The following is a 13,440-nucleotide window of genomic DNA, read 5'->3' on the forward strand; positions in this document are numbered from 1 at the left end:
CCACTGCATTCCAGCCTGGGCGACAGTGTGAGACCCTGTCTCAAACAAAACAAAACAAACAAACAAAAAAACAGCTGATTTTGTAGGGCACCGAGAAGCGTATTACATAGATTATAGATCAGCTCATCTAATCCCCACAATGTGTGTATGATTTGAACCCAGGTGTGAATCAGCATGGAGCTCCTGCTCTTGGCCGGGCATGGTGGCTCATGCCTGTAACCCCAGCACTTAGGGATGCCGAGGCGGGCAGACCACGTGAGCACAGAAGTTCGAGACCAGCCTGGGCAACATAGTGAGACCCTGTCTCTACTGAAATTTTAAACATACATAAAATTTCAAAGAGCTCCTGCCCTTATCGCTGTGCTCCTCTGTTCCTTCCACACACAGTCCCCACACTTGTCACAACAGACATGTTATGTGGGATCAGTGCTCACAAAAAGGACAAGCAGCTTACTGAGAATGGGGGTGGCATCTGGGGACTACAGGCAGGTTTTTGGCCATGGGCTTGTAAAATTAATTTTCCTCGTTCAGATGGGGGCTCCACTGTTGGATGTGTGGTCTTGTGAAAACATTGTGGCATCACTGGACTGGTCTGATCTGCAAAGTAAGCATGGGCCTCAGAACACAGGAAATGCCCTCTGGGGAGATGAGCTTGTCTGCTCAGGTTGCCATAACAAAGTACCACAGACTCAGTGGCTTCGACAGTGGAGACATAATTTCTCACAGTTCTGGAGGCTAGAAGTCCAAGATCAAGGTGTCAGGAGGGTTCATTTCTTCAAAGGCCTCTCTCCTTGGCTTGAAGATGATCTTCCCTCTATAACTATCTGTGTCCAAATTTCCTCTTCTTATAAAGACACCAGTCATATGAGACCCAGCACGGTGGCTCACACCTGAAATCCCAGCACTTTGGGAGGCTGAGGTGAGCAGATCACTTGAGGCCAGGAGTCCGAGACCAGCCTGGCCAACATGGCACTACCCCATCTCTACAAAAAAAATACAAAAATCAGCTGGGTGTGGTGGCGGATGCTTGTAATCCCAGCTACTCAGGAGGCTGAGGCAAGAGAATTGCTTGAATCCGGGAGGCAGAGGTTGCAGTGAGCTGAGATTGTGCCACTGCACTCCAGCCTGGGTGACAGAGTAAGACTCTGTCTCCCACTGGGTGCAGTGGCTCATGGCTGTAATCCCAGCACTTTGGGAGGCCAAGGTGGGAGGATCACCTGAGGTCAGGAGGTCGAGACCAGCCTGGACAACATGGCGAAACCCTGTCTCTACTAAAAATACAAAAATTAGCTGGGTGTGGTGGTGGACACCTGTGGTCCCAGCTACTCGGGAGGCTGAGGCAGGAGAATCACTTGAACCCAGGAGGTGGAGGTTGCAGTGAGCTGAGGTCACACCACTGCACTACATCCTGGGTGACAGAGCAAGACTCCATCTTGAAAAAAATAAAGACACCCATCATATGAATTAGGGCCCACCAGTATGACCTCATTAACTTAATTACCTCTTTGAAGACCCCATCTCCAAATAGAGTTACTTTCTAAGGTACTGGGGGTTATTACTTCAACATATGCATTTTGAGGGGACACACTTCAGTCCATAACAGGAGAGATGGGCTCAGTAATGACTCACCCAGACCCTAGCCTTGGGGTTGCCCCAGCCTGAGGGAGGGACACAGATCTTGCTCTCAGGAAGCCCCTGTCTGAAGCAGAGGCAGGAAGCATGCGCGCAGATTTCCAAGAGAAGGCAAAATTCACCGAGCAGCCCCAGAATAGAAATGGTTAGAGGCAGACAAGTCAGGCAGGGCAAGTTTCAGAGCAGTGACTCGGAAAGGAAAGACTGTCTATGGGAGATGGGGGCCTGGAGGGGCCACTTAAGGGTCCAGGAGAGACAGAATGTGTGTGTGTGTGTGTGTGTGTGTGTGTGTGTGTGTGTGTGTGTATGCACGCGTGCGCGCGTTGGGGGACGGCGCAGGGGCAGGGGCGCTGTGTTCAGCCAACCCAGGCAGCAAGGCTCAGGTCTCTACCAAAACCACCAACTGTTGCCTTGGCCTCGGTGGCCAAGACAGCAGGGGGCATCTGGAGCCACGTGGAGCAGGGGTTGGGATGGCTTCACACACTGTCACCATTTGTGAATGTCACCCTGCTGGGTGCAGGGCACAGGAAGGTTGTGTTTTTGGCTGGCAGCTGCTGCGTCTCCAGTAAGCGCCACATGCCTGGCTGTCACAAGATTGCCAGCGCTTGCTGCGGAGCTGAGAACAGGACTCTTGCTTCCTCAAATGTGACTCAGCTGGCCTTGCCGCTGCCTCTCCCTCAGTGACCACATTTCCTCCAAGACTCCAGTCCCCCTCTCTGAGATATGTTCTGCGGCCCTCCGAGTCCCCAGGTGTCTTGGCCTCCCCATGTGTAGACATGTCGGACACCCTTCCAGAAAGTCCCAAGTTTTTTTGTTTTTGTTTTTTGTTGGTTTTTCTTTCTGAAATGGAGTTTCGCTCTTGTGCAAGCTGGAGTGCAATGATGCCCGATCTCGGATCACTGCAACCTCCGCCTCCTGGGTTCAAGCGATTCTCCTGCATCAGCCTCCTGAGTAGCTGGGATTACAGGCATGCGCCACCATGCCCAGCAAATTATGTATTTTTAGTAGAGACGGGGTTTCACCATGTTGGTCAGGCTGGTCTCAAACTCCTGACCTCAGGTGACCTGCCCGCCTTGGCCTCCCAAAGTGCTGGGATTACAGGCGTGAGCCACCAAGAGTCCCAAGTTTTAATGCTGCTTTGCTTGAAATAGACCCCATTATGCGCCCTTCCACCATCCTCGGGCTGGGGCGTTTCAGAGGGATAAGAGGATACAGAGCTCCGTGTCTCCCCGTCTTGAGCCCCTCCTGCTCTCTCTAAGCATTCACAACCATTTGGCGTTCATTTGTCTCCCTCTCTATCCACTCAGATATGAAGCGGCCACTGAGCCCACCCCCACCGGCTGAGAAGGAGCCCCCCATATCTGGAGCTGCTGAGTGCCCCCCTCGGCCCCCAGAACCACCTAAGCCCAAGCGAGAAAGAAAGCGGCCATCGTACACGCTCTGTGATGTCTGCAACATCCAGCTGAACTCGGCGGCCCAGGCCCAGGTGCACTGTGGGGGGCGGGCCCACCAGAGGCGGCTTCGGCAGCTCAGCTTGGGGAAAAGCCCCTCAGGGCCAGGTCAGTGTGGAGGGACGCTGCTCCTACAAATTTGGTTTGGGGAGTATCTCTGTCTGGGCCCCTCTGAGGGGCTCTGGGTCTGTGGCCTCCCTCCATGGGGGTCTTTGCGTCTGGGGTGCCCTCAATGGGGTCTTAGGGTCTGAAGCCCCCTCTGATGCAAGTTTTATTCTGCATCTGGACAACCCTTCTCTAGGACCTCTCGCAATCTGTGGGTCCTCAGGCCGCCTCTTGGGTCTTTGTTTCTAGGGACTCTCCCTGTGGGGTCTTTTGGGATCAGGACTCCTAAGCAGCACTTCTCCAGCCTGGAGCCTCCCGGTAGCCACAGGCTTTCAGACAAGGGCCTCATCTGTGGGGTGGGGGTCCCAGGCTCCAGCTCAGGTCTGTGGTCTCTGAAGGCCAAGGTCAGCAAGGTACACAGCACTCCAACCCAGGGACAAGGGGGAGGTCCCTCTTCCTTTGGACTCCCGGCCAGGATTTCTGCTTCTCCCTAGCTGGGGTGACTTTGCAGAGGTTTGGCTGTGAGCTTGGAAGGGGCAGCTGGCTGCAAGACAGGTTTCTGGGGGAAATGGGTGAATGCCTCCATGAGGGTGATTCTAGCTGACAGGTGCACAGGGGCCACAGGGAAAGTAAGAACTGCCCAGGCTGCTGTTGGCAGAGCAAACAGATTCACATTCAGGCCCAGTGTGGGGAGGTGGGAAAGGCGGGAACTTACCCCTGGCTCCTGGGGGAGGCCAACAGAAACCTACCTTGCAGCCGTGGTTGGCAGTTTTGCCGGAGGCTACGCTCTGACCTCAGACACCTTCTTGAGGGCTGTCTTCTCTTTTGGTGACATTCATGGGGCACCCACTGTGTCCCCCGCTCCACACACACAATCCTGTAGGCCGGAGACAAGTAAGATCCAATCTCTCTGCTTACCACCCTCCCCAAGATTGAGTGGGTCTTTTGGGTGGAGACAGATGTGAAAAGAGATAAGGGTTGTGGTTGCCTCATGGGACATACCCTCAGGGCACAAAGGCAAAGCTGCAGTCCCTGGGGGCACCAGGAAAGTCTCCTGAAGGAAGAAGGGGCTGAGCCTCGGAACATGGATGAGGGGAGTAGGGGCATTACAGGCAGAGGTCACAGCATAAGCAAAGGCCAGCATGCTCTGGTGACTGGGACCAGCTTCTCCCCACCCAATTATTTCAGGCTGGACACCAAAAGCGTGACTCTGAGCAAGACAGTATCTGACTGATGGGTGTTTCTGGAGCGTATGTGTCTGTCTGGATTCAAAAGTCACTCATTGGCTGGGCATGGTGGCTCATGCCTGTAATCCTAGCACTTTGGGAGGCTGAGGCAGGTGGGTCACTTAAGGCCAGGAGTTTGAGACCAGCCTGGCCAACATGGCAAAACCCCATTTCTACTAAAAATGCAAAAATTAGCCGGGTATGGTGGCACACACCTGTAGTCCCAGCTACTCAGGAGGCTGAGGTAGACGAATCACTTGAACCCAGGAGGTGGAGGTTGCAGTGAGGTGAGATTGTGCCACTGCACTCCAGCCTGGGCGACACAGCGAGACCCTGTCTCAAAAAAAAAAAAAAAAGTAACTCATTAATTCACCAAATATTTATTGACCACCTACTAGGTGTAAGCTGCTTTTGGGAGATTCACGTTTTTAAAAGACATCATATCTGCCTGTCAGGAAAAAGCTATCTAAATAACTACACATGCAGATGAGTTTGTTTCAAGATAATAACAGGCTTCCTAGAGGTGGATTCAGGGTGCCTCAAGAAGTCAGAGGAGGGGCTAGGCTCACACCTGTAATCCCAACATTTTGGGACCCTAAAGTGGGCAGATTGCCTGAGCTCAGGAGTTCGAGACCAGCCTGGGCAACATGGCAAAACCTCATCTACTAAAAAAACAAAATATTAGCCTGGTGTGGTGGTGGGCACCTGTAGTCCCCGCTACTTGGGAGGCTGAGGCACGAGAATTGCTTGAGCCCAGGAGGTGGAGGCTGCAGTGAGCTGAGATCACACCATTGCACTCCAGCCTGGGCAACAGAGGGAGACCCTGTCTCAAAAAAAATAAAATAAAAATAAAATAAAAAAAGAAGTCAGAGGAGGGAGAGGCAAACTGACATGGGAAGTGACATTGATGGTGGATACTGGAGACAAAGAGAGGATCCCAGGCAGGGAAGCGGCTGGATCAATGGCACTGAGGCCTGCAAGCCCATGGCTCTTCGGGTGGGGGGGTGGGGGCACAATCTTAGGGGTCATCAGGAGACATGAGGCCTGGTACTCCAGTCCAGATTGTTAAATCGGACCTGTGAAGTCACTGGCCATCAGTGTGCTGGGTGTGTGCAGGGAGTGTGCGGGGTGTGGAGAGGACAGCAGGAGCCACCTGCAACAGCCTTGCCACCAGGCTGGGCTTTGACCTTTGTTCTGAAGGTGATGGGCATCGCAGAAGCGGTTTGAGCAGGAGTAGTTAGTGTTTTTAGGTGTCTCTGGCTCGAGGGTACATAAGAAGGAAAGTGAGGTGAAATGGAGAAATAGACTCTGGAGCCTTTTCTTTAGCAGAACTGTCAAGACTTGGTGACCAATGGGATGTGGGGTGTGTGGAGGGTGCCACGGACAACTCTAGCTTAGGCAGTGCCACGGAGGGCAGCTCAGTTATCAGAAAGGGGGGGCTGAGAGGGAGACAGAAATGGAGGGCTGGCACTGAGTGGGGAAGGCCAGTCCTGTGGCTGAGGATGTTATCTGGTCTTTGTTCTTCTTGTAACACAGCCTCTTCAGGCCTTACTTCCTGGGCAACGGTCCCTGTGGTAAAAGCTCCTCCCTCCCCAATCCCACCACACCAAGATGAAGGGAGCAGGTGCGGGGAGAGGAGAAAGACCACCGCTCCAGGGCCAGGTGCGGAGGCTCACGCCTGTAATCCCAACACTTTAGGAGGCCGAGGCAGGAGGATAACTTGAGGTCAGGAGTTTGAGACCAGCCTGGCCAATATGGTGAAACCCCATCTCTACTAAAAATACAAAAATTAGCCGGGCATGGTAGCACATGCCTGTAATCCCAGGTACTGGCGAGGCTGAGTCACAAAAATCGCTTGAACCCGGGAGGCGGAGGTTGCAGTGAGCTGAGATCGCAGCACTGCACTCCAGCCTGGGAGACAGAATGAGACTCTGTCTTAAACAAACAAACAAACAACAACAACAAAAAAGTCACAGCTCCAGAAGAGAGTCCCAGCTAGAGACAGGCTGCCCAGATGGCTGCGGACTCCCCCTCTACCTGGTTTCCCTCTTCCCACAGTCCCCATGCCCCTCAGTACTGGGTCAGAACAGGGGCATGTGGGCACCATCTTAGGGGTCATCAGGAGATGTGAGGCCTGATACTCCAGTCCAGATTGTTAAATCGGACCTGTGAAGTCACTGGCCAACCGTTGTGTGTCATCCATCACCTCTCCCTCCAGCCCTGTGCTGGGCTCAGGCAGGATGCTGGGCAGTACCACTGAGCAGTGCCTGGTACCTGCCTCTGGGCACTCACAGTCTAGAAGGGGAGGCAGACATGGAACCAGACCTTTTCAGCCACCCAACCTAGGAGGAGTGACCAGCACCGTGGGAGTGGGGTGGGGGGGGGAGTGACAGCTGTGCCTAAGGCAGTGGGGACGGGTCCTTAGATTTCCAGGAGCCCTGGAATTCTGGGGCTCCAGCTAGAGAAGCTGCCTTCTCCATTGGCCTGGTGAACTCTGGGCCTGCACTGGGCCATGACCCTCCCAACACCCACCCCCCTCCCCTGGCTTTCTCCTGTCTCCTCAGTTATCTGAGAGCTGGGGGTGGAGGGCAGCCCCCAGCAAGAAGATGCTAGCAACTTGGTCGGGCGCGGTGGCTCACACCTGTCATCCCAACACTTTGGGAGGCTGAGGCACGTGGATCACTTGAGGTCAAGAATTTGAGACCAGCCTGGACAACATGGCGAAACCCCATCTCTACAAAAAACACAAAAATTAGCCAGGCATGGTTGTGGGGTACCTGTAGTCCCAGCTACTTGGGAGGCTGTAGCAGGAGAATCACTTGAACCCGGGAGGTAGACGTTGCAGTGAGCTGAGATCACGCCACTGCACTCTAGCCTGGGCGATAGAGACTCCATCTCAAAAAATAAAAATAAAAAAAGATGCCAGCAACTGCCCCTGAGGTGGGGGGCAGGGCGAGGGGAAGCACGCTGGGACGCTCAGCCGCCCTGGATGCCTCTTCCAGCTCTGCCCAGGTGGGGACTAGGCCGGTGTGCCCCTCTCCACAAAGCAGAGAGCCCTTAGGGTGGAGCTCCCCGGTGGAGGCTCCCTGGGGAAAATGCAGAGAGCCACAGCCATTCCAGGGAGGCTGAGGCTAAGTGTGGGCAGCCTTGACTGTGCTGCATTGGTCCTAGGCACCCAGTGTCCAGGGCACCATGCCAGATTAAGACACGAGGTCTCGGGCCTGTGGCAGCCAGGAGGGGCACTTTTCCGTGGGAGCTGTCGCTTTGATTAGGGGCCTGCAGGGCTGGAGGCTTCCACAGTGACAGGCGGTCACAGGCAGTAAGGCAGGGACCCTCTCCTGCTTACGTCCCCAGAGGCCGTCTGTGGGAGGGAGACTGGGGGGTGGTTCTCCCCTCTCTGAGCCTCCTCGCCAAGATCTCAGTCAGAGACCTCCTTCCTCAGCAGTATCTGGCTCCTGGAATTCTCACTCCCAGTGCTGAGTGAGCCCTGGAATACCTTGGAGGGGCACAGGAGGAGGAAGCAGCAGGAACCCACACTTCGTCTCCCTCCTCCAAGCACTACCCCGACTTACCCTGCCCACCCCCCATCTGTCTCCTACCCAGGAGGCTCTTTCATTCTTTTTTCTTTTTTTTGAGACAGAGTCTCACGCTGTCGCCCAGGCTGTCGCCCACTGTCGTGCAGTGGTGTGATCCTAACTCACTGCAACCTCCACTTCCCAGGTTCAAGCGATTCTCCTGCCTCAGCCTCTCTAGTAGCTGGGATTACAGGCACCTGCCACCATGCCCGGCTAATATTGTATTTTTAGTAGAGACGGAGTTTCACCATATTAGCCAGGCTGGTCTCAAACTCCTGACCTCAGGTGATCCGCCTGCCTCAGCCTCCCAAAGTGCTGGGATTATAGGCGTAAGCCACTGCGCCTGGCCTCTTTCATTCTTCAGGAATGCATCTTGAGCCTTCTTTCACCCCCTTGCCTCTCCTCCCAATGGGGGTGTGGCACAGGGACCTTCCCCAGAAGAAGGCTGAACTCCATGACCCTATGGACCATCACACACACACACACATACACACACACACACACACACACCCCTAAAAAACTTTAAGTGATTCTCTGACATCTGCAAAGAGACAGAAGTTTGCTGTCCCCTTGCACTAACCTCTGATGCAGATGTTGAGCCAGTACAGGGCATCAGGGGACAGCTGGGCAAGGGGCAATGACCTACCCCCAGCCCCACACGGAGGATCTGCTTAGGAGCTGAACAAAGCACTTGCACCTGCAGCATGGCATTCCCTTCTCACCCAGCCATCCTAGGCACGGATGATGACATTCAGTCTCACTTTATAAACTGGGAGAGTGGGGCTCAGGGAGATTAGGTAACACCCAAGGCCACACAGCTGGGTTTGGGTCCTAGGTTTCTGACTCTATTTTGTTTTGTTTTGTTTATTGAGACAACGTCTTGTTCTGTTGCCCAGGCTGGAGTACCTGGCACAATCATAGCTCACTGCATCTTTCGCCTCCTGGGCTCAAGCAGTCCTCCTCCCTTGGCCTTCTAAGTAGCTGTGACTACAGGCATGTACCATCATGCCTGGCTAAATTTTTTTTTATTTTTAAAAATTTTTGTAGAGATAGGGTGTATTAGTCCATTTTCACGCTGCTGATAAAGACATACCAGAGACCGGGCAGTTTACAAAAGAAAGAGGTTTAATGGACTCACAGTTCCACATGGCTGGGGAGGCCTCACAGTCATGATGGAAGGTGAAAGGCACGTCTCACATGGTGGCAGACAAAAGAATGACAGCCAAGTGAAAGGGGTTTCCCCTCCTAAACCCATCAGATCTCGTGAGACTTATTCACTACCACGAGAACTGTATGGGAGAAACTGCCCCCATGATTCAATCATCTCCCACTGGATCCCTCCCACAACATGAGGGAATTATGGGAGCTACAATTCAAGATAAGATTTGGATGGGGACAAAGCCAAACCATATCACAAGATCTCACTATGCTGCCCAGGCTGGTCTCAAACTCTTGGCCCCAAGCAATCCTCCCACCTCAGCCTCCCAAAGTGCTGGAATTAGAGGCGTGAGCCCTTGCAACCCAGCCCCAGGTTTCTGGCTCTAAATTCTATCTCACACTCCTCTCCAATGCCCTGCTGAGGAGAACAGCATATATTAGGAGCAACTGAGCCAGGTTTGAGAATGGGGAGGAGTATGGCCCAGAGAGGGCAGGCTGTCCCAACAGATGATTCCACAAATGCTCGGGACCTATGGCCACTCCTCTGCCCTGTCCCTTGGTGTGCTCAACTGAAAAATGGGGAGATGCCAGCCATCTGGCTAGGGACAGGGAGACTAGCTTCTTAAAGTCAACCAGTCCCTCCCTTGTCTCTTGGTAGAAAGAACCCAGTCATCCAATTCAGAGTGGGCCTGCCCCATGGCATCCATTGCAACATGACACAAGAGGGGAGAGGAGGGCATTTCTGAAATGACTTAAGCTCTGGCTTGCTGAAATGGCCTGAAGAACCTTAGTCAGGGAGTGCAAGGTAGACAGTACGGGGGACAGGATAGCAGAGATCGAGTCAGACTATAGTGGATTTCAGGGCCAAGAAGGCTGCAGCTACACTACATGTCCCTGTGCCTTCCAGCAGGAGAGGGGCAGTGGTCAGAGTGGCAGGCCAAAGCTAGGCTCCCCTACTCTGCATCCTCAGACCTCCCCTAGCTCCTGTTTGAATCGGTCCCTCCATCTCCTCTCCAAGTCTTTGATTGCAGAAGCCTCTGGCTGCATCCTGGGCCCCAGAGATCAAAGACCTTGAGCTCAAGTCACGCCTGAGTCACTGGCTTGATGAGCTTCTCAACCCCACTCCCTGCAGATGGATTAATTTCAGTCCTATCAGGAGGCCCCGGAAGCCCTCCAGCCTGCCTCCCATCCTTCAGTATCTCCCTGGGTTGCCGTTTCCTCCCCAGTCACCGCTTCCCACACACATACTGAGGCCTTTGGGTGCATGCTGCAAAGAAACTGTGCTCCCCCAAGGCCACTGAGAAGTTCTTCTTGCAGTCTGACCTGCCTCTGCCTCCTGCTGCTATTCTCCCTTGGTGGCAGGTGACAGAAGTGCCCCACGCTCTTCCTGAATGTCATCACATCCCCCTCCCCCAGGTGTGACCCTGACCATTGGCATCCCCCTCCCCCAGGACCACCAGGAAAAGCAAGGCTGTCTGGGTAGAGAATTAGGGGGCTTAGCTCAGATCCCTGCCCTGGAAGAAGACAAAGATTCTGTCTGTGTCTCTGGGTGGGTTAATTAGCTCTGGGCTTGAGTTTCCTTCCTCTCCCCACACAAACAACTCCTCCCCCAAAGCCCCTTCCTAACAAACCTGTTTTCAGGAGCTGCTGCTGCCAACCCCTCCCAGATCTTCTTTGTGAGTGTTGGCTGCTCCAGAGATTACAGGTTATTGTCTGGTGGAGACAGGATGCTGAGGGGGTGGGAGGCTAGCATCGGGACCTGGGCTTGGAATGTAGGACTGGATCCAGCTGTGGGCTGGCTGCCTCCTTCCCCCACTCCACCCCCTCCCAGCCACCAGGTGCTCAGGTCAGTAAAGAGCCAGCTTTTAGGAAGAAGAAGGAGAGGAAGGAGTGAATGGAGGGGAGAAGAATGGGGCTGGGGGATCTCGGATGGGCATGGGAGGGGTGTCAGGAGTTGTAGTGGATCAGGCCGGGTGCTGTGGCTCACACCTGTAATCCTAACACTTTGGGAGGCCAAGGCAGGTGGATCATTTGAGGTCAGGAGTTCAGGATCACCCTAGCCAACATGGTGAAACCTCCTCTCTACTAAAAATACGAAAATTAGCTGGGCATGGTGGCAAGCACCTGTAATCCCAGCTACTCTGGAGGCTGAGGCAGGAGAATCGCTTGAACCCGGGAGGCAGAGGTTGCAGTGAGCCGAGATCTTGCCACTGCACTCCAGCCTGGGTGACAGAGCGAAACACTGTTTCAAAAAAAAAAAAAAAGAAGTTCTAGTGGATCAGATAAACTCCCTCCTCTCCCTCCTGGCATTGCCCAGATAGCAGATCCAAGGGTCCAGGTGCTAGACTAACAGTGGCAAGACACCCGGATCCCTGCTCCCCAAACCCCACATGGCCAGTGCTCTTCGATAAAGTGGCAACACCTCTCTGAAGCTCTGTTTCCTCTTCAGCAACAGCAGTGAAACATAAGGGGATGGTGAGGAAAGGATGAGTGAGGCTAGCCAGGAAAACGGGCTCCTGCAGCAGCAAGTCCTGAGGCAAGAGGGCGGCAAGAGCCATCCAGCAGGCAGAGCAGGACCAGCAGCTCCTCCTTCCCTGGAGGTCCCTGTGGACAAAGTCAGTCCTTCCAACCCTTCAACCCTTCGCTTCAGTGTAAGAGGCCCCAGGCAAGGGAATCCTCTGTGAGTGGGGGGTGAGGGATGCTCCCCGATACCCTCCTCCAGTTCTTGGTCTGCACATTTGCCCCCACACTTCTCCCCTGGGCGAAGAACATGCCCTGTTCTTTCCACCTGTGGTTGGGATGGGGGAAACCAGAGAATGGGCAGCTCCTTCCTGGCAAAGAGAGACAGGGCCCAGGAACGACGTTGCTTTCCAGGCAGAACCAGGAGTCCCTCCCTTGCGCCCTCCCCTCCTGTCCCTCACATCCCCCCCTTCCCTCTGTCACTCTGGCTGGGTTTCATTTGCTCCTCGTTCTGCGCTCCGCGGTGCCTCCAAAGGCAGAGAATGCTCTTGGGTGAGTGCTGATGACGCCTGGGCTGGGAAGTGGGGAGAGGGCTTAGGTGAGGGTGGTCCTCTCCCCTCTCCCCAGCCCAATCCTTTCCTGCTATAGTTGGCCCCCAAAAGTTGTCTGTCAGAGACACCAGTAGCCAGTTACTCTCAACCCTTTTCCCAGGTCCAGGGCTGGGCAGGGAAGCCCCTACTTTGGCCGAGAACAAAGGTGAAAGGAAAGGCAGGAATGGTGGGGAGCTGGAGGTCCACCCTGCGGGAAACAGGGGTGCTGGACATCTGGGCAGATGCCTGTCCAGGGAGCCCATGTCAAAGGTTCCTTGTATCAGACCTCACCTTTAACTGCCTCTGAGGGGCCAGGGGAGGGGGAGACGTCCGAGGGGAGCGAAAGAGAGCTGTTACTGCAGCAGAGAAAGAGAGAGAAGCAGACAGAGGGGGACAGAAATCAGGGTGCCTCCTCCCTGAGATCCGGCCACTGCACTGGGGTCCACATCAGTGTTCCCCTCCCCCTCTTTATCTATGGTCTCCCAGCTCACCTCTCCACACAGACGGTTGCCTGGCCTTTTTTCAGGGAGACAGCCATCACCCATCAAAGGCTATTTGGGGGAACCCTTTCCTTGGGGGCAAAGGCCTGGAGGCAGTGCGACTGGGGGCAGAGTTTATGTTGTGACTGGGCTTTGGAGTCTTCCTCCAGCTTGGGGGGAGTCTGCACATCCTGAGTGCTAGATGACCCAGAAGTGGCTTGGGGGCTCTGGAGAATGTGGGGAGGAACCCCCTGGCCGCGGTGGGAGTGGGCACGCAGTGGGTCTTGGCTCAACCTCTCACTCCCCACTTTGGCTCTCTCTCCCCTGGACTCCCATGTTCTTCGCAGAGTTTGGGTTTTATCCATGATAGAAATGGCAGTGTCATTATTTGAGATGTGTTGTGTGCAGGCATGTGCTTCTGGGAGGACCCTATCGTCTGCCCCGTGACTTGGGGGTAGGGGGCTGGGGAAAGAGTGGGAGAGAGGCATGACTTGGGGGTATGGGGCTGGGGAAAGAGTGGGAGAGAGGCTCTGTTTGGAGATATGCTCTTTTAAGTCCGATGCATTTAACTTTGTAAGGGGAGTGTGTGTGCACACTGGTCTCTGCATCTGCATATGGCTTTTTGTGTACATGCATCTATCTTTGTGAAGGTGTGTGCCGCTGTGTGCCCATTGCTGTCCATGGTCTGTATCTGCATTTGTAGGGGTCTGCACGTTCATGTGCGTCTGTCTCTCTGGGTATATGTATACACAAGTGTGTCTTTG

At 54.3% G+C, this 13,440-nt stretch overlaps 1 protein-coding gene across 4 annotated transcripts in view; it reads left to right on the forward strand.

The window, feature by feature from the left end:
• ZNF385C (zinc finger protein 385C) overlaps nucleotides 1-13,440 on the forward strand; it is a 73,281-nt gene that overhangs the window by 32,193 nt on the left and 27,648 nt on the right. For all 4 annotated transcript variants that reach the window (XM_030808132.1, XM_030808129.1, XM_030808131.1 and 1 more), the window contains exon 2: nucleotides 2,940-3,191. In XM_030808132.1, the coding sequence (XP_030663992.1) occupies nucleotides 2,942-3,191 (250 nt within the window). In that variant the 5' untranslated portion in view covers nucleotides 2,940-2,941. The remainder of the gene's footprint in view (nucleotides 1-2,939; nucleotides 3,192-13,440) is intronic.

The sequence above is a fragment of the Nomascus leucogenys genome, unplaced genomic scaffold (assembly GCF_006542625.1).
Source record: "Nomascus leucogenys isolate Asia unplaced genomic scaffold, Asia_NLE_v1 Super-Scaffold_285, whole genome shotgun sequence".
Lineage (NCBI taxonomy): Eukaryota > Metazoa > Chordata > Mammalia > Primates > Hylobatidae > Nomascus > Nomascus leucogenys.